Genomic DNA, 18,905 nt, shown 5'->3' with positions numbered 1-18,905 from the left:
AACTTGCTAATGCAGTTTTTCATCCGTTGCAAAATCGATTCTGCATAGGCAAGTGAAAAATAGGGTTTGGTTTCAGCAAAAAACATGTCAAATGCAATCTCACAAATTACGAGAGAGCCAAAATAATTTTTATTGATATCCATGAGATCGACGGCAAATGACATCATCTCATAACATTTCGGTTTTATGTGGTCGTGCAATAATTGATGAAGCCGTTGCTTGGCAACATCATATTCGGTTTCCCTGTTGGTTGCAAGCAGAGTGACGCAATGCTTAAAGAGGAACACCCCGTTACGGACCTCCTCACCGAGTCGGTGCATTTGATCCAAAACACCAAAAGCTTCGTCGAGTTGCCCGTTCTTCATGTATTCGTCGCAACGATCTGCGGTACGGAATGTTTAATAGGACAAATATTATTGTCAGTACAAAGGTTGAATTTAATTTTACATTTACGACAACACTGTAGATGTGGTAACAACGGATTGTTTGTTTACTTACCTCTCCACTGTAAGGCAAATTCGAGATTTATGGCATTTTGAAGAACATTTTCCGTGACCGGTTCATCTGATGCTTCTGATTAAACATGAATTTTGTCAATAAAACATCTCAAAAATGTGCAAATAAACGCACCTGTATCGCTTCGGCTACTTTCGCTATTTTCTGCTTCATAAACTTCCTTGGCCTGGGTGGAAGTGGATGAACCTTAACATATCGTTTAAAATTAGCAGTTTTAAAATACAATCAGGTAAACGTTTAATTAATGCAAAACGACAGACTGTGAAATACACTTTTGAATTCTTTCAAACATAAAGTAGAAACAATTATCACGCAACGTGACTTTAAAAAGTACTCACATGCTTCCATATTCTTGTTTCAGTATACGGTGCAAAATGTCTCGGTGTTCCTCGCAACACACCTAGCAGCCCAAACTTTGAACGGAGCAGTAACCTTTTGCAACAAGCCAGCACAGACAAAGGTCCGCGCTGTAAAATTGCGGCAGGCAAAGAAAAAAGGTCGGGCAAGCTAACCATGAAAAACGGGGGTAAAACTTTCCACTCTCTCGAATGGTGTGCGGAAGCAGCCGCGTTTTGCACTTTAACATACGTCAGAAGTTTATGACTTAAAACTAAGGTTTTCATTTACAGCTACGATTTCATTATTATGTTGATGTAAGCTGGTCAGATGGAAAGCGACGCAAACGAAGCGGGTCAAAGGATTTATAACTACTACTATATACAGAACAACGAAATGTGAGTTGTTTTGTGTTTTTCGTTGTGGACCGTTTCACCTTTTAATTTTTAGATTTGCAAGCATCTTTTCCAAAGTTCTAAACGTGTCTTTTACGTCATTGGCAAATCTTGTTGTGTGCTTAGGCTAAGCTTTGAAATCACTGTGGCTGCACAATCATTATTGGTATGTTTCTTGTTTTAGAAAGAGTTTTGGAATCGGAGACGATAATAAATTTTGTAAGTAGCCTTATAAACGTAGATCACAACAACGCATTTCAAAGTGAAAAGTCGGCTTGAATTTCAGCGCATACGTCCATGTCTGATCCAGCGCCACCTCCACGGCAAGTATGGCCAGATCACTTTCGCAGAGAACACGATACACCACCCAACAATCAAGAAAACAGTTCCACGAGAAACCGAGCGAACAACCGACGTAGGAGCCGAACTGACCAATCACCCGACCCAGAACCCAGGGACCGACGAAACCAAACAAATCAACGTCCTCCCGGACCAAAGGGTCAAGGTACAACATGTTAACGTACAAAGGAAACTGATTCTAACTTCGCTACATTAAACCTTGCAGAAAACCTATCCGTTCAGTTCCAGCATCCAATCAACGCGCCAACAGGTAAAAAATGAAACTAATTAAGATCAATCTGTTATTCGTTTTTTTTTTGTAATGGAGGAACTAATTTCTCCAAAAAGTATTTTGATGATTATAGTGATTAACTTTCGCGTTTGTGTCTGCAGAAAGTCTTAAAGAAGGACTTAAATTTTCCTGGAAAACCCTACTTGAACAAATAATTGTTTTCCAAGGTAATCCATGCGTACTTTTAAGATCGCCGGAAGTCAACAAACTAACAAATAAATTTGTGCCAACAGATATTTCAACGCAGCTTATTGCTTCGGGTGATTTTGACCTTGCGTTCGGAGTGCTGGATGGCATGAACCGCTACTCGACTACTGTGCGTGACGCCAACTTCCTCTTTCGGTATTGCGTCAGTTTAATGGTAACAGGGCGCGACGACCTCGCCAGACCCGTATACAATAAGTTTGTTGACATCGTAAGGGACGAAGTGGGGAGCACTTCTGAAGAGGTTTTGGCCTTGGCAGAAAAATTAAAAGATGATGAAAAATATGTAGATGGCATTGTACTAATTCTAGTGGCCGAAAACCTGGCGAGTAGGGCGTCATTTACACCCTTTCAATCCGTACACCACCTTCAGTTAATGGCATTGTTAAGGGAATGCGTACAGGGGGCAAATAAAGAAAACGAAAAAATGATCCCATTTACAAAAAGTTATGCGATCGCTTCCATGCTGGCGATAGGAGACCGAATAATTAATGCACCACCAACCGTCGAAACAGAAAAAAAGCCCGAACTGAAAATAGCTGCCTACCACGCAATGCAAACGACACAACTACTCGCGCATGATTATGAGGGGGCGGTGGAAACAAATAGAGCTGCGATTCAATTTATGGGCACGAAGTTTGGGGAGAACGAGGCCAAAAAGCAAAAGATGTACGGGGCAACTTTGCACAACCTAGGGTCTGCCTATCTACATTTGTCACGCACAGATGAGGCGACAGCGGCATTAAAAGACGCGATATCAGCGTTCCACCAAGCGGAAGATTTCGAAAATGAGCTAGAAAAGATGGACGACCTTCAAAAGTCCAACCAAATGCTCAGACTCAGTTCCCTTGGTTTTTTCTAAAGTGTAAATACTTCGGGTTATTTTGTTGACATAGTTACTGCGAGTAACGCCAACTTAATGTTATCATTGTAAAGTTGTGGTTTGATTTATATCGTGCTTATTTTGTTTGTGCATGCAAAAATCAATAAACACTGGCATTGACACTCAATACCGTTAACGGACAAAGCACCAAGGTTTGACAAGGTCATTAACAAGTTTCGGCATTATAAGATGTTTTTGACAGCAAGAGTTTATTGTGTTGGAAAAACCTTTTCAAAGTAAGAATGATAGCAAGCCTGTGGATAAGTGCATGCAAGAAATTTCAGAAGACACCTCCTAATAGCTAGCAGATACAAATAAGGGACGTTTGTGTTTGGCACAGACTAGGTTGATATAAAAGTGACTCATTAGTGTCACCTGGTGTACAGTTCAATCTAAGTTGACAAGCAAATCCTGACCGAAATATTTTATGTTGAAAAAGCACAATTGAAGAGGTCGTTTTTAAAGTGCTATATTTTTCAAAGATGCTTCTTAAAAATACAGAAGGAATATCTTGTACATTAGATTGCCATTTTACTTTTTATTTTAACGTTTTTTGTCATTCATCCGTTTTAAAAGTTTAAAACAAACATGTATGTAACAAACGCTTTGTTCATTAATTCAACGTTTAATTGAATATATCAGTGTAAAATATCGAAGTCTCATTGCAGTTAATATTAAGTTAATAGCAAAGGCAACTTGTAATGCCAGTGCTTTTACATAACGTACAATTATGCGACGAAAAGTTCACATAGTGGCCACTCGTTCAATCAAATAACCACTTAAACATGTAAAGTCACAATCAGCCTAAGCACGAATAGTCAGATGACAATAAGTTTTGTTTCGTCAAGAAGCATCAGCTGAGATTGTTGAGTTTCGTCCAACACATTACGCAGAGAATCGTGATTCAATGAGAAAAATCCAAATATTTTGGTAAAAGATCATGCAGACGCGGCACAATATTGCGTTTGGCAGCGAGATGCTTGGAAAATAACGCAACGAATGGCATTTACAAATATGTAGAAAGTCTTCAGCAGTAACAAGTAAAAATCAGTTACAGGGGAAAACAATATGGTTCGGTTGTGTAATATGTTATAGATTCCACCAATTTCATCAAAATAAAACAAGCAAAAAATAAAATGAGTAAGTTTATACGGTTACTTTGTTCTTAGTCACATGGAACTGCAAAAAGCAGTTTTGTCACTTACACAGTTTAAAAGAATTGAAGCCTACAGCAAAAGAAACAGTCAGAGTTTATGTCAGGCATAAAGCAGACGATGTTGCCCTGAATTTGTTGCAAGTATAAATCCTACAAGTCTTAATGTTTTTTGCAAGTCTTTTTTAGCTATAATTCTTCACCATCAAATAGAGTAACAAAAATCGTTCTTCAGTCTAAAAAAAACGAAGAAAACGCCCAAGCATAGTGACATTAGCCTTTGAAACGAAGTATTTGGTGTGGTGCAAGGTAACTTCGTGAACATTTACAAACTAAATTGTTTGCCACAGTCACACAGTCTGCGCATATAAACAACTTTGTATTGTGACAAAGCAGGGAAATAGTTAACGAAACTTGGCTGCCACGTGCTAGTAACGATGATTCTAATCTCCGCTATAAGTCACGAATTCCTGCATGTCAGCAGGACATCCTTAAGTGACGATCATTTCTCCCAACTTTTCAACTCACGATTACAGATCAGCAACAATTTCTATTTAAAGTAGAAAACGCAAATTAACTATACAAAGGCAGATGCAGTTTAAGGAGACACAGGGAAAACCAGTTGCTATTGACTTTTCAAAAACGGAACCCTGGTAATTAAAACGCATTGATTGTAGTGTTTAATTAGCTGTTGACAAAATGCCTTAGTAAACTGTACGTTAAAAGTCGAGTGTAAAGAGTTTTAGAAGCAAATGAATTTCTTCTCGATGCGCTCGGCACAGGTGGTTTGAATACGCTTAGGCGCCAATACGCTTAGGAGAACTCTTTTGTGAACAATTACGTCAACTTGAAACCATATGTTGTTTGTTTAATTTGGTGCCGAAAATAACGGGGAAATTTGTAGCTAATACTGAACGAACGTTCCATACACCAAGTTACATATTTAATCGAGTTTTTCGTCCAACTGGTGCAAATTTATACAAATTAGTCGTTTTTTTATACATATAAGCCACAATAGACTCTAATGAAATAAATTTAATAGATTTGTACAGTCATATAAAGAATTTTTTTAATGTGCTACATGGCCTGGAAATGTAAAACAGATTTAGTACGTACAACTTAGAAATCAGCACTTATTACTATTGGACAATGAAGTCAAGGTGATCTATACACTTTGAATATTTCTTCCAACTATTCCTGAGGGTTTAACTGTTCACAATAAACAAATTCATACATTTGGTGTGTCTAAACTCGACGCAAACAACTGCTGCACACAAATTAATTCAGATTTTTTCGGAAGAATAGACTAAAAGTCTAAAAATACTTTAAAATTAACAATTATCCGGCCTTATGTTTGTATATCACTTTACAATGACCACCATATCGTTTTTGCGCAAAGCTGAAAACCTTGAATGCGATTCGGTTCGGCAACCATGTAATTTTACGCTATAGCGAATCGAAATCGTGACGTCACACAATGCGCATCAACGATACGATTCGCTCATGTAAAAAGGCTTCAAAGTAAACATATGGTATCGATAAGCATTATACAATAAGTGTTTTAGGCATTTCAAAACTGCCGGATGCTTTGTAAATGCAAATTAACTTTTACTTAGTACTTATGTGAAACAGCCAATATTATTTCTTACATAAGTTACCAGTTTTACTTGAACCGATGTGACTTTAAGCGAGTTTGTAACATCACGATCGTGATGACGTCAGAGTTAAAACGCGGCTGTGATTCGTCAGTTGTTACATCGCGAGTTTGTTGTAATGTTTCGTCCTGTTGATTCAAATCCCGAACTATTATTTGTGGTGGTTTAAATATGGGAACTGATCTGCATATTACCGTTGAGTCACCATTGAAATTAAGTTTTTCATGAGTCATATTTGCACTATTAAACTAAACCATGCTCATAAAACGAGAGAAATTATCGCTTCCAATTTATTAATGTTCTGCACTCGTGGCATTACGCTGTTAACGTGTTGCAATCGCTGATGCAAGTACAGTAAAATAAATTACTGAATAATAGACAACAGACGTTTGCCTCAAGTTTAGGGTGTAAAAGTTGTGTGAAGTTAGCCTCACGATATTTTTAAAATATTTTTTGCTGTGCTTACAGTTTGTATCGCCATTTAAAATTTTATTATTTTATTTTCTGTTTTCGGCAGGACAACATATGAAACAGTGACAATGATTTCAGTATTTTTGCTGGTTTGTTTTTTATTTGGAAGTATAAGTGGAAACCAAACAGTGAAGGAAGACTTCAAGTTACAACAGAACAATACCAATGAACTTGCTGAACAGATTCCATGTGTTTATGTTCCTGGCCTCTACTTAGGCAGTAGACAGAGGGAACTGGAATGCTGCAATGAAACTGTGAAAGTTTTCGAGTCGCGTTGGGCTTACCCGAGAGCCTACTTGACTCGCTATCTTAACACTTTACAGTCGTGGAAATGCCCGCAGTTTAACGATGAATGTCAACGCCGCACTTTTAGCTTCAACCAGTTTGCGAGAAACGTCTACGACCATTTCTGCGACTCCCAACAACTTGTGTTAAATTGCTACACCAAGGTGAAAAAAATTGTCGAAAACAAACCGTCGTATCGTTTCAACGCGATACAAACTGTTTCACCACTGATACCACATTGGAAGTCGTTGGTTGAAGAAGTGAAATTACTTCGCTTCAATCAAGAAGAATTACAAGATCCGTGTCTGCAAGTTGCCTTGTACGAGACTGGAGACAAGACGAAGTACCAGGAAATCAAGTCGATAGAGATTCCGACTTGCGACTTCGTGTGGGGAGGTTTTGATGACGATTCGATCAGGGCGGAACAAATTTCAGCGTGGATGCTCGTTAATACTCGGTAGGTGGCGAAAAAGTGTTCGAAAAAGACTTATAACTCAGCACCTAGTGACAATAGTGAAACAATGTGGTATAAAATGGTAATACCTCGGTCTTAAATAATCTTTGAAAAGACATATAGCATTAAATGTTTCTAAACAGCTGAACCGAAAAAAGTCGTTGAAAGATCTTACTTTTCAGCCATTTATCACAACTTAATGTCCAGTTAGCATACTATTAAGCTGTCAAAAACTTCTCACAGGTGCAAAGTCAACATCGGCATTATATTCGCGGTGTGCGTCATACTTGCACTCGTCATCACCACTGTCAACGTCATAGTGATGTGTGTCTTCCTCACAAACCCCGATCTACGTCACAGTCAGGGAATTTACAAAATATCACTGGCGGTTGGAGACCTTCTCGTCGGCATCATTCTCTTCCCAACATTTATTGTGAGTCTCTGGATGGTCGCCCGCACCCCGCTCACTCCTTACGACTCCGGCTTGCCTGCGTATGTCAACGTTACTCCATCCACGGAAACCGTACATGAAATCATCTCCTCAGATCGGTATTATCTCGCTCCCTTGATTAACCGGGAATACTTGAAGTTCGTCGGTTTCATCACCACCACATCTCTCACTGTTTCGATATACAGTCTCACTATCGCCGGTTTTGACCGCTTGGTGGCGGTACGTCGGCCACTGCGGTATCGCAAAGACAAAGCACGCACGCTCGCCATCAAACTATGCTTGGTTGTGTGGCTGGTCGCTCTCATCTTTGCTTCACTGCCGACCTTTGTACCGACTTTGAACTATTTTCTTGTGGTGTCGTTTTTTACTTCGTTGGCTGGCCGTGACTCTCTGGTGATCTACGCTGTTGCGTTCGCGATTCCCGTGGTTATTATGTGGATTGTCAGCACTGCAACGTATTGCTACACCCGCAAGCACGGCAAGGTACGACGCAATATCACCAAAACTTCATCAGCATCCGGCAAAATGAGGTCAGTTGAAAACAGACTGGCGAGGACACTTATTCTGATGGTGGGAGCATTCACTCTTAGCCTCCTGCCAGTCATCGTGGTCCTGGTCGCCACTTTCTTTATTCCCTATATTCACCCAAGCGTACCTAGGAAACTTGAAATCGACAAAGCGACGGTTGTAATCGCGGTCGAGTTCAGCGTCTTCATGTTGGTCGCCTGCAACAGTTTGTGGAATTTCTTCATCTACAACGCCCGCAACGTTGAATTCCGCAAAGCTGTTCGTAAGATTGTGCACAGCGTTGCCAAGACAACCGGACTGCTCACGTGCACGGACACGCTTGGCTTGTGCTGCAGGCGGGTGGCGTATCATGGGCGTCGCCGCTTGTCGTCATTCCCGACACTCAGTGGAGACCGGAAGAAAAGTTCAACGACATCAGAAATCACATCTTTCGGAGGCATCTCACAGATCAAAGTGGATAGCACGGACAATTCGGTTTTCAACTCGACTCAGAAGTACTCCAGCACGGAGTTGCCAAACTCGAAAAGCAACGAAACCGGAGATACAGATGTTGTGTCCGAACTCGGCAAGAAACGAAAGAAGAAGGGAAGAGAGGGCGATTTGGCGAGAGACGACTCGATATTTCGATCGTTTGTGATCGACGCGAACGCTGATCATCTTTTCCTCTCGGTCATGGACAACATTAACGAGGAAATGATTTCGCCAACCCGAACGCAAGCAATTTAGTTACAAGTCATGCACTTTTTTGCACAGACGCATTTTTATTATTTATTTTGTATTCTATCGCTTTAATATTGTAAGCACCCAACTTTAGTTCTGCGCCAGACCATAAAGCCTAAAACCGGTTCGAAATCGAATATCTCTTCCAGCCCGAAACAACCAATTTGGATCTACGAGCAGAAACGAGAAACGAAAACGTCCTTAAACTCATCACGTTAATGATCAACATGTGGCCGATGAAATTAGCAATGCAAATTTAATGCGTTGTCTTTGACGTTTACTGGGAGTTAGAAATTACAATTCCAATGATGCGGCAAATTCTAATTGTGTACAACACGTGTTTAGTCTGCATGGTTCATGCGGGAAGTGTGTGGTTGTCTTTAAACCGCGATTTTTTAAGTTGTCTTCAATGCACGTTGAGCCGCGTTATGTTAGCGTAATGCTGTGTCACTTGATTGAGGCGTAATAAAAACTTTGCGTTTACTGAAAATGTGTAAACGTTTGTGATTGTAGTCAGGGTTAATCCCTGGTAGCATCTCATTCTCAAAACAATCAACCAAGCGACATGATACATACGATAAAAACGGTATATTTAAAAAAGATTCGGTTGTTTATAAATTAAACAGGAACCACCAAACTATTTGATTGCGGACCCTGGATAATTAATTGGATACACTCGTTGTACAAACAAACACCTCATTTATTTTAAACAAACACCTCATTTATTTTAAACAAACTTCAATTCCAATAAACTAACCAGGTCATACCAGAGCAAACATGGCAGGCGATACACTTTATCTATTTAAAGTTTGTTTAGTTCCAACAACTGACATTTAATTTAAGATTATGGCAGTTATCCGTCTGAGGTCAGATTGAGATAACTTCGATAATAGAATCCAAAGACAAAAATGAAACTGACATCACTCAAATGCACAAGAGACTAACAAGCAATGAGTCACTACATCAAAATGCAAATTGCTACTATAAAAATACATTTGATTTCCAAGTAAAGCGGATAAAATACGCGATTGTTTTCTAAAAGTGTTGGACATCTGTTTATAACTTTCGATGTCTGTTAGTGTTTAATGCGAGACTACGAGACTTTAGCACAGTGCTCGTCACAACACGCCGTCCCGTACATAGCGGTGAATAACAACACGACTATTCCACATAAACAGCAAGATATTCGCAAATAGCATCTGCCCGGGTTGATTTATAGCATAGAATATAAGAGGTCTATAGACATCGTCTCATTTGAAGTTTTTAAACAGTTGGAAACTAGTCACCGGGTAATTGTCTCTGTGTTAACAGTTGGCATTTCTGTATCCTTGGCTGGATTGTTGCACGATAAGCAAATGTTTAATTCAGTGGTTTTGGTTTTGACTTTGAGCCTCAGTAGCGCACTAGGGGATCTCCCCGTTAACATCAATATCAGCGACTTTATCAGAGCCAAAGTGCGGGAACAGTCTTGTGACGGAACAATCGATGGCAGTCAAATGACCCGGCTTGATGAGTTGGAGTGCTGTGTTGCAACAGGGCTTACGGCAAGAATTTGCACAATGTGCGCCAAAATGTGCAGGTCGAAATGTGCGCACATTTTTCGAAAATGTGCAGGTGCCAAAATGTGCAGGTTAAAATGTGCGCACATTTTTCGAAAATGTGCAGGTGCCAAAATGTGCAGGTCAAAATGTGCAGGTGCCAAAATGTGCAGGTTAAAATATGCGCACATTTTTCGAAAATGTGCAGGTGCCAAAATGTGCAGGTCAAAATGTGCAGGTGCCAAAATGTGCAGGTCAAAATGTGCAGGTGCCAAAATGTGCAGGTAAAAATGTGCAGGTGCCAAAATGTGCAGGTCAAAATGTGCAGGTCAAAATGTGCAGGTGCCAAAATTTCTCCCTTTCATACTAAAAAAGTCTTTCTGTCCCTTTCACACAAACAATTTTTTGTCCCAATTACATAATTATTATATATCTTTCCCTGCATTTTTATTTTAAATAGTGTTCTGTGCAAATCAATTAACTTATATAGGTATGTTATTTTTCTTGTTAAATGCAGTGGATTAAGTTTTTTAACTGAACAGAATATGACCCTTCAGGGCAAAAATAACTGAAAATACAATGTGGTTTCAAACAAATGCAGTGGTAAATAACTGATGCCTATATAAATGGTGAGAACTTATACTTTTGCATTGCACATCCATCATTTTTTTCATGACATCTCAGTATTATCCTTTTCTAAACCCGTTTTGTTACCATTGTACATATTTTTTACCAAAAATATAATACAGAATGCCCACAGCGGTCTCAAAAAAATATTTTCCCTATCCTAATATTCTTTCTGGCTGTTTCAGTCTCTTTATCTCTCTAATTGTTCACGCCAGATTTAGTTTGTTTATTTATTTGCAATCCCACATGAAACATACACCTTTTTCGTTCATAATGGCAATCATCTAGTTTCTGTATATTAGTCAGGAAACAATTACAAATTTTGCAAAAGCATCTAATGATATTTTGGTGTATTATGATATTCCTACAGTAGGTCTTTTTAGCCATCTGGTCCACACAATAGCAAGTCAGAAGCAATAACATGAATGTTTTAGCAAACTTAAAATTAGGGCATCACATCAAGTATTTGTGTGGGTTTCAAAACTAACCTAATTAAATACCCATATACCAAGTTATGTCATGTAAATGAGCCTCAAACAAATAAAAAATGTCAAACATTAAGTTGGGCAACTGTGTGGTTGTCCTTTTCTTTTTGAATGTTGTCATTTGAGTTTCTTCCAAAGACACATATATAGTCCTTTTGTCAATTGTGCAGTATAACCCAAAGGATGGAAAACTTTCTAATAATTCATTTGTTTCATTGAATAAAAATCACTGGACAGCTGGGTCTTTGACTTGGTTTTGAGTTTAATAACAGTATACTCATATGGTAGTCCAGCAACTTCTAGAATTTCACATATGTCTTTTTTGGAAACTCTGTGAGGATCAGTGTAACTTTTGCAATGCAGTAAAAATCTAGCTTGTTGGCTGGCCGTAAACATCCTGTCAGGCATTTACGCACTTTGTAAAAGTTGCAGTAACTCATAAAAGGATAAGCGAGACCTCCAGACTTTGGCTCCACTAAAGAAATCAGCTGGCCCTGTGGTCGCATGGTTGACAACATGCTGACAATTTTGATAACTTCCGTAAACTAGTTTTTTGCCTTGAAAAAACATATCCTCATAAATACTCTGTTGTGTTTAACTCTTTGTTACTTATCATAGCAATTTGACTTGTGTTTTCTGCACCAGTTTCCTTGGTGGTTATGATGTCTAGCAATTGTTTTGGTGCCTTGAATTTTTCTTCAAATTACCCTTTGTTGACAGTTTAAAATGAGTAACTTTGGAAAAAAACATGATCTTTGTTCAAGCTTGACCTTTCGTCTGTCCAGAGTTCCTGGTCGAGGCCAAAGTCGTTGAACATCAGTTCAAAGATACAGCCAGTTAGGAAAGTTCTATTTTTACCAGACTTTAAATCAATTAGTAATAAACTTTATGCACCCTTTAATATGTTAGGTAAAATCACTTGAAAGCGTTTAAAGAAGTACTAAAAAGATAAAACGTACATTAAATACTCTCCAACAGCACAATCACAACCACGTAGTAACATTATACAGGGTAGATGCATAAATCTGACCATACAAGCCCAGCTTTGTCATTTGCTTGCTCTTAAAGCACCAAACTCAATGCAAGCATCCGACAAGCGTGTAGTGTTAATCAAGCGTGACGGAAACAATAGCTGGACTGTCATATGAGTATACTATTGTCTAATTGTAAAATCTATAGAAGCTGGGCAGGCTACAAGCTAACAGGCCTTAAATTAAAAACAATAAAGTCAAACCGATTGAGGTGACGATCGTGTACATATCTAGTCTGAAAAACAGTGTTTCCTATTTCCTGAATGCTAGATAATTTCACGCTTTGCCATATCTAACAAACACAACACGCATTTTTACAAGTTTCTCTTAAATCCGATTTTAATTTATAGGTCATAACTTATAACTAATATTTTTGGCACAATTTATGACCACAACAATAGTTTGACGTTAAATATCAATACTTCATTTGAGCGACTGCACATTTTGGCACCTGCACATTATGACTTGCACATTTCGGCACCTGCACATTTTGACCTGCACATTTTGGCACCTGCACATTTTCGAAAAATGTGCGCACATTTCGACCTGCACATTTTCGAGCACATTGTGCAAAAAACGCTCGCATGCCCGTCTCCTGTGTTGAGATCAGTATAAGTTACAGACAAACATGGGGTGAACGCTCGTCGTTTCTAAGCTCGCATTTAGCCACTCTGTGGGTTCTTGGTTGCCCTGAGTTTCAAAGCGAGTGCGCAACGAGGCATTATGCCTTTAACGATTTCTCGTCTCTGGTGTACGACCTTTACTGCGACCCGGATCAACTGATATCGAACTGCTATGGCGTCATACTGGATACAGTGACGGACAACAGAGCGAGATTTAAACCTCAATACAATCCGGAACTAAATATCACTGGTTCATATTTTCCACTAGCTAATGCTTCAGCCACGTTTCAAAATTGGCTCGATGTGTCAGCGTGGCTTCAAAAGCTTGACCTCAGCATGAAGGACATTGTGAAACCTTGCATCCAAGTGTCACTTTACGCCACAGCGCCACAGAGAGAGTTTCACGAACTACTCCACGTGGAAATCCCCTTCTGTGAGCTTGTTTGGTGCGGGTTTGATGATGAAACCGTCAAGTATTACAACGTTTCGCCGTGGACTTGTATTTCACCAAGGTAAATATGCATTTAGGAGTTGTTTTGACGTATAAACGCAAACCAACTCACAGGCCACGAATCATTTCGTGTATTTAGAGCCTAGCACATAATATATTGCAGGGTGAATGACTAAATGCAATCAATCGTTTACAATTCCCCCAAAAATAAGGCGTCCAACATCTTTTGAACAAAACTTTCACTGTTAAATTTTTCTCACAGGTGTGAAACGAACATCACAATCATACTTGTGGTTTGCATTATCTTCTCAATCCTTATCAGCATCGCCAACATCCAGGTAATAGCGGTGACTCTCCTCTACCCGGAACTGCACCACAGTCAGACCATATACAAGTTCTCATTGGCCGTGGCTGATCTCATTATCGGCGTGGTTGTCTTGCCAACGGTGGTAGTAAGTATCACCAGGTTCACGATGTCACCTCACCACACCAACCACGATGTACATCACGAATCGTCATTTCAAGAGAAAAGCGCTGCTTTAAATGAATACGAAGACCCCGTGTCGCCCAGATACACAAACGCCGTTGGATACTTCATGAGTCTATCTCTGCTTGCTTCGCTTTATTCAATCCTATTTGCGGCGGTGGACAGATTTATAGCGATGTCCAAGCCAATGTTGTACGATAGAAACATCGCCAACAAGATTGCCAAGTACAGTTGTGTTTCTGTGTGGGCAGGAGCATTGGTAGCCGCTTCTTTCCCAATGTATCTTGACGGCCTCTACTACTACCAAGCAATATCGGTGCTGGTTGCGGTGGGCGGATCTAGGGCGGGGATCGTGTACGTGTTGGCCTTTATCGTTCCACTAGTCGTCATCTGGCTTCTAAGCATCGCTACGTTTCTGGCAACGAAGAAACAGACGCGAAAACAGTGCCAACTCACAACACAGTGCAACTCTCGAAGGACTGAATATAGGTTGGCACAAACGCTTGCAATCATGGTCGGAGTGCTGACTGTGTGTGTTTTACCCGCAGCTATCAGCTCTATTATGACCGTGGACGTCCCTATTGCTGAGGACTTACAGAAGTTTATGAAAATACGCGACGCACAGCTAGTAGGAGCGATGTGTCTGCTCAGCAACAGTTTGTGGAATTATTTTATCTACAACGCACGCAACGAGACCTTCCGTGCGTCACTGAGAAAGCTAATGTCGACTTTAGGGGACAGAGTCACACGTTTGCCTGTCATAAGACCCAGTATTCAGCTTTTCACGGGTTTATGCACCAAACGTCGAACATCTACAACGCCGTACATAAACAACGGGTGGAGAAAAATGTCAAGAAGAGAATCGGAATCGACTCTTAATTCGAGCCGAAGTAGCAGCTTCGGTTTCGAGTTTAACCGAACAGTGTGTCGACTTGATGGTTATGAGGAGGAATCGACCTCGGTTTCAGATACGGGGGATCACCCACTCTCGTCGTTCCGCATCAATGCAAACACGGACACGTTCCTGAAATCAGTCATGCGTAAATTCGACGCAATTTCCAACAAATAATAGTTTTACTGCGTGTGCTTCGTTGTTGTACAAATTGATTTTGCAAAATTCAAACTTATTTCAAATGGAAAAAGAAAATGTCACCAATAGTCCTCAGAAAATTTAACCTTAAAAAAACAAAAGCAAATTATCGATTGTAAATTATTTATCTTTCGTGCTGCTTTCTCACCCAAATAATGATCAACGCACTTTGCTGCAACTTAAATATTGATTCAATGCAAGTCCTTCTTGTTTATTTAACCACGCGAAATAAACTCAATCCAAGTCAAGTTCGACCAACCTCACGACACACCTCATGTGTAAATGCTTGGAAAACTGTCTTTGACAAAATCAGTCCAATTTGCAACATAGCACAATATTATGTGGCAAACCTAACTTAAATGAATAGTATTATCATATATCCGATAAGATTTTCTCAAATTTGTATATTGTATGGCACAAAGCAAAACCACAAAACCACGCAAACAAGCGCTGTATAGTTGCAGAGGTTTTTACTGAAGCGTTTGTAACAAAATTAATTAAGACAAAGTTTTACTGAATGCCTTGAGACCATTTTTTCACGAAGGCAAATTTTTTTTGCAAGCAACCGATTTGAAAACAATAAACAAATGTGCTAAAATGGTAAAGGTGGTTGACACCGCGTAAATTGTCACTTAGCTGAATTTCTAGAAAACATATTTACAAACAAGCATTTGATCGCTTTTCGCATAGTAGGACTTCGAACGCTGTAAATAAAAAAGTTCCATAAACTGTTGGATGATAAAATTGTCCAAGCAACGAATTCAAGCGCGTTGACATTCAGATATGCGGCAATGTTTAAGGTTTCAGGCCGCTGCAAACCAATATCGGTTACACTCATTTGAGCAATTAACAGCAAAATCGATGGCAGGATGCTCAAGGTGAAGGCCAAGGTTATCATAAGCAGGGTTTTTGCCAGTTGTACCTCGACCGGATCAATCCCGTTGTTCGATGTAGCGCGGCTGTTAAGTTTTGTGAAGAAATAAGTGGCAAAGTTGACAAACCAGACAATTAAGAGCGGGAAAACTAAAGCGACCACGTATATCACATAACCCCATTTACCTATCAATATAGCATAGCTCGAAGTATATAAAACATACGTCGAAATAGAAGGAAAAAATGAAAGTGTGGCAAAAATAAAAGCCAATATCCACACAACGATACAAGCCCGTTAGGCTGTTTTCTTAGCTATGTCTTGTCGATACTTCAGAGGATGTATTACAACCCGGAGTCGATCTAATCCCGCTACCATGAGAATGTAAACGGATGCAAATAATGACAAGTGCGTTCCGAAACCAACAAAGGCAATGTACTGAGGTGAATCTATTGTAAACCGGAATTGCCATTCCCTTGGCGAGTAAATACTAGTTCCATTCTCGCACAAACTATTCTCTTCCTTGTAATTATTCAACACTCCATGCGTTAAAATCCATAGATTAATAACTGATGCAGGAAATACGATAACTCCCACCATGACGTCAGATATTGCCAGATAGAGTCTGTAGATGCCTTGGGTATGACGTAGACTCGGTTCTTTCGCTATAGCGACTATCACCAGAGAGTTCACAGCGGTGAAAAGAAATGATAAAATACCGCACACTACTTGAAGTATGTAAGTGTTGATATGGCACCTGAGACACGGTAGGGTTACAATAAGGTATGCCTTCTGTCTAGTGTTGAAATTATACATACACCTTATGAATACAGGATATTCAAGACCTCTAAACATGTCAAAGTTTGCTCAGTCGTTTTCAAGTGCTTTTATTTCAAAATGCCGTTATAGTCACAAACAGTTTTGGCAAAAAAGTTTACACCAGTTTACCTGTGATCTAACATTTTCCATTGCGTTAAGCGGCGGTTTACGTCCATTCTTGCATCGTATCCCATCCAATGCACGGAGCAAAATAGAGCACTATGAATCACAAGTTCATGAAAAGTGCAGTTTGATATTTCATACAAGGCAACCTGGACACAAGGCTCCTTCAGTTCATTCTCCGAAAGCCGAACATCATTTAAAAGATCAGCTGCTGAAGCCCAATCGTACGATGAAGTATTATAGTCATGTTGTCATAATTAGAATTGCGACGTTTCACCAGCGACTTGAGCATTGGGTAACACTTGTCCACGATGCTTTGTGGAGAGCAGAAGCTGTCGTAGATGAGAGAGGGAAAGGGATGGCGAGCAATCTCTTGCTGCATTCTTCTTTAAACTACGGACAACCCAGAGATCGAAGGGTCGCAAGATATTCTGCTAACCCGCCTTTAAACGTGAACCACCATGAGTGAAACTTACGGGTGAGAGCTTTGCAATGAATAGAAGTGCTGTATGTGAGAAACTTTGTGTCACTTGTGACTGTTTGTGGCGTCACGTTTCTGTGTTCCACCGCACACAGTTCAGGAAACATTAAAGAGCCAACGAACGTTAATATGAGTAACTTCCCACACAACGTAGACATAACAATGTCAAGCAACAAAACGATCAACCTATGACGGTACTATCAAGACCGATAAGGTACACAGGTTTTAAAAGTTGGTTGTTTCTTTCAAGTCGTTGATTTACATTTCAGAGAATCAGGGTACGACTAAAAAATGAATTATCACCTGAAACTACAGGTCGTTAATAATCTTTCACTGATATTACTTTTTCGAACATGTAGACCACAACTAGACAACATCCTACCTGGTAACCCCAAACAATATCAGAAACTCAATTAGTTGAAGTTTTATATTTAGTTCGCATTTCCAACTCTACACCCAATCAGCAGGTATCAACGACAACAAACTACAATACCAATTTTGCACGTTTTTCAACACAAGTACACAAGCCCTTTTTGTACCATACATCGTGGCAGTTCAATTGGTGACGTCGTACATAGCTGTGGACTAAACACTCTTCTCACGACTTTTTGCACGACTAGTGAGTCGGAGGGTGGCGTAGCCTACGCCAAAACACGCCTAAAAAAACACACGATTAATAAATCACAGTAGGCCTGGCCCTTTGAAGGCACCATACCGAATCAGTCGGTCATCAAGCATTCACCACCATTTTAACGTCGATTAGGGGAACTTTAAAATATATTGTCCTTGCCAAAAAAATAATTCACTTCGCAAACAATTCTTTATGTATGATCTACACAAACTGCAAATATTTGACACATAGATTGCACTATAAACGTTTATAATAGTTCACACTGACTTCTTCCCAACTATTGTGTTTGGTCGAATCTGGGTTCCAAAACTGTAAACAACCAACAATCGCGACAACATAGTAACGGGACCATCACCAGTAAACAGGGCAATAGATGTTTGCACCGTGACTTGCTATGATTAATTACCTTTCTTGATGAGTACGCGACGTGATTTGGTTTGTTGATTATCAAATGCAACACCACACATTGACAAACAGTGGTTTGGCCTTACAAATTCCGCAACAACTTTGTGGTTACAATTGAAAGTCGGTTTTTTTTTACTGTTTAAGCGTGCTATTGCTAGGAATTGAAGCACGGAATAAACAGTTGAGTTACTGTTTGGAAATGTGAACGATACACTACAACAAATGTAAGCTTAAGATCTCTTCATAAACATCACTTTGTGCAAGTATGGTCCATATTTCTAAGGTTTGTGTTTTATTTTGGTGGACGACATCTGTAATAATTGATTACCATATTTTCCAAGAGGCCTCGTTATTTATAACTCGCGTTCTTACTTTCTTACGACGTTTGACATTTTATTTTACCTCACGGCTTGGGACTAAATTTATAATCGCAAACGTATTCACATTAAAAGCAAACACCACTATTAGCACAGTGACTTGCAAAATTGGTTTGCAACACTAATTGTTCAGCGTTTGACATGAGCAAAGCTCAAAAATAAGATGTTTAATATTAGTTGCCCA

At 39.6% G+C, this 18,905-nt stretch overlaps 5 protein-coding genes across 5 annotated transcripts; 2 read left to right on the top strand and 3 right to left on the bottom strand.

Moving 5' to 3' along the window:
• Nucleotides 1-7: 7 nt before the first annotated feature.
• Nucleotides 8-5,266, bottom strand: LOC145208493 (uncharacterized; the record flags this gene model as incomplete). The annotated part of the gene is made up of 4 exons (XM_080078937.1): nt 855-5,266; nt 631-702; nt 499-573; nt 8-382 (listed from the first exon to the last, which is right to left on the bottom strand). Coding segments are annotated over exons 1-4 (532 nt in total), but the record flags the coding sequence as incomplete, so codon positions are not given.
• Nucleotides 5,267-6,296: 1,030 nt separating this feature from the next.
• LOC145208494 (uncharacterized) lies at nt 6,297-9,166 on the top strand. The gene is made up of 2 exons (XM_080078938.1): nt 6,297-6,986; nt 7,227-9,166. Exons 1-2 carry the CDS (start codon nt 6,313-6,315, stop codon nt 8,686-8,688), a joined length of 2,136 nt encoding a protein of 711 aa, XP_079935064.1. The 5' UTR covers nt 6,297-6,312; the 3' UTR covers nt 8,689-9,166.
• A 1,344-nt stretch (nt 9,167-10,510) lies between these two features.
• Nucleotides 10,511-15,222, top strand: LOC145208495 (uncharacterized). Its single transcript, XM_080078940.1, has 2 exons — nt 10,511-13,498; nt 13,700-15,222. The coding sequence occupies exons 1-2, from the start codon at nt 12,948-12,950 to the stop codon at nt 14,991-14,993; spliced, it is 1,845 nt and encodes a 614-aa protein (XP_079935066.1). The 5' UTR covers nt 10,511-12,947; the 3' UTR covers nt 14,994-15,222.
• Nucleotides 15,223-15,515: 293 nt separating this feature from the next.
• On the bottom strand, nt 15,516-16,182 carry LOC145208497 (uncharacterized; the record flags this gene model as incomplete). Its single annotated transcript, XM_080078942.1, has 1 exon — nt 15,516-16,182. A coding segment is annotated over one exon (540 nt), but the record flags the coding sequence as incomplete, so codon positions are not given.
• On the bottom strand, nt 16,147-18,880 carry LOC145208496 (uncharacterized). Its single transcript, XM_080078941.1, has one exon. The coding sequence runs from the start codon at nt 16,738-16,740 to the stop codon at nt 16,183-16,185; it is 558 nt and encodes a 185-aa protein (XP_079935067.1). The 5' UTR covers nt 16,741-18,880; the 3' UTR covers nt 16,147-16,182.
• Between the last annotated feature and the right edge of the window lie 25 nt (nt 18,881-18,905).

Source organism: Phallusia mammillata, unplaced genomic scaffold (assembly GCF_965637545.1).
Source record: "Phallusia mammillata unplaced genomic scaffold, kaPhaMamm4.hap1.1 HAP1_SCAFFOLD_284, whole genome shotgun sequence".
In the NCBI taxonomy this organism is placed as follows: domain Eukaryota; kingdom Metazoa; phylum Chordata; class Ascidiacea; order Phlebobranchia; family Ascidiidae; genus Phallusia; species Phallusia mammillata.
Note: the sequence above shows the minus strand (reverse complement) of the source record. Positions and strands in the feature narration are given on the sequence as shown.

Excerpts from the sequence above, each read along its gene's own strand:
- LOC145208494 (XM_080078938.1), top strand. The coding sequence starts at position 6,313 with ATGATTTCAGTATTTTTGCTGGTTTGTTTTTTATTTGGAAGTATAAGT. Across the intron at positions 6,987-7,226 it reads TGGATGCTCGTTAATACTCG|GTGCAAAGTCAACATCGGCA; the intron begins GTAGGTGGCGAA and ends AACTTCTCACAG.
- LOC145208496 (XM_080078941.1), bottom strand. The coding sequence starts at position 16,740 with ATGTTTAGAGGTCTTGAATATCCTGTATTCATAAGGTGTATGTATAAT.
- LOC145208495 (XM_080078940.1), top strand. The coding sequence starts at position 12,948 with ATGCCCGTCTCCTGTGTTGAGATCAGTATAAGTTACAGACAAACATGG. Across the intron at positions 13,499-13,699 it reads TGGACTTGTATTTCACCAAG|GTGTGAAACGAACATCACAA; the intron begins GTAAATATGCAT and ends TTTTTCTCACAG.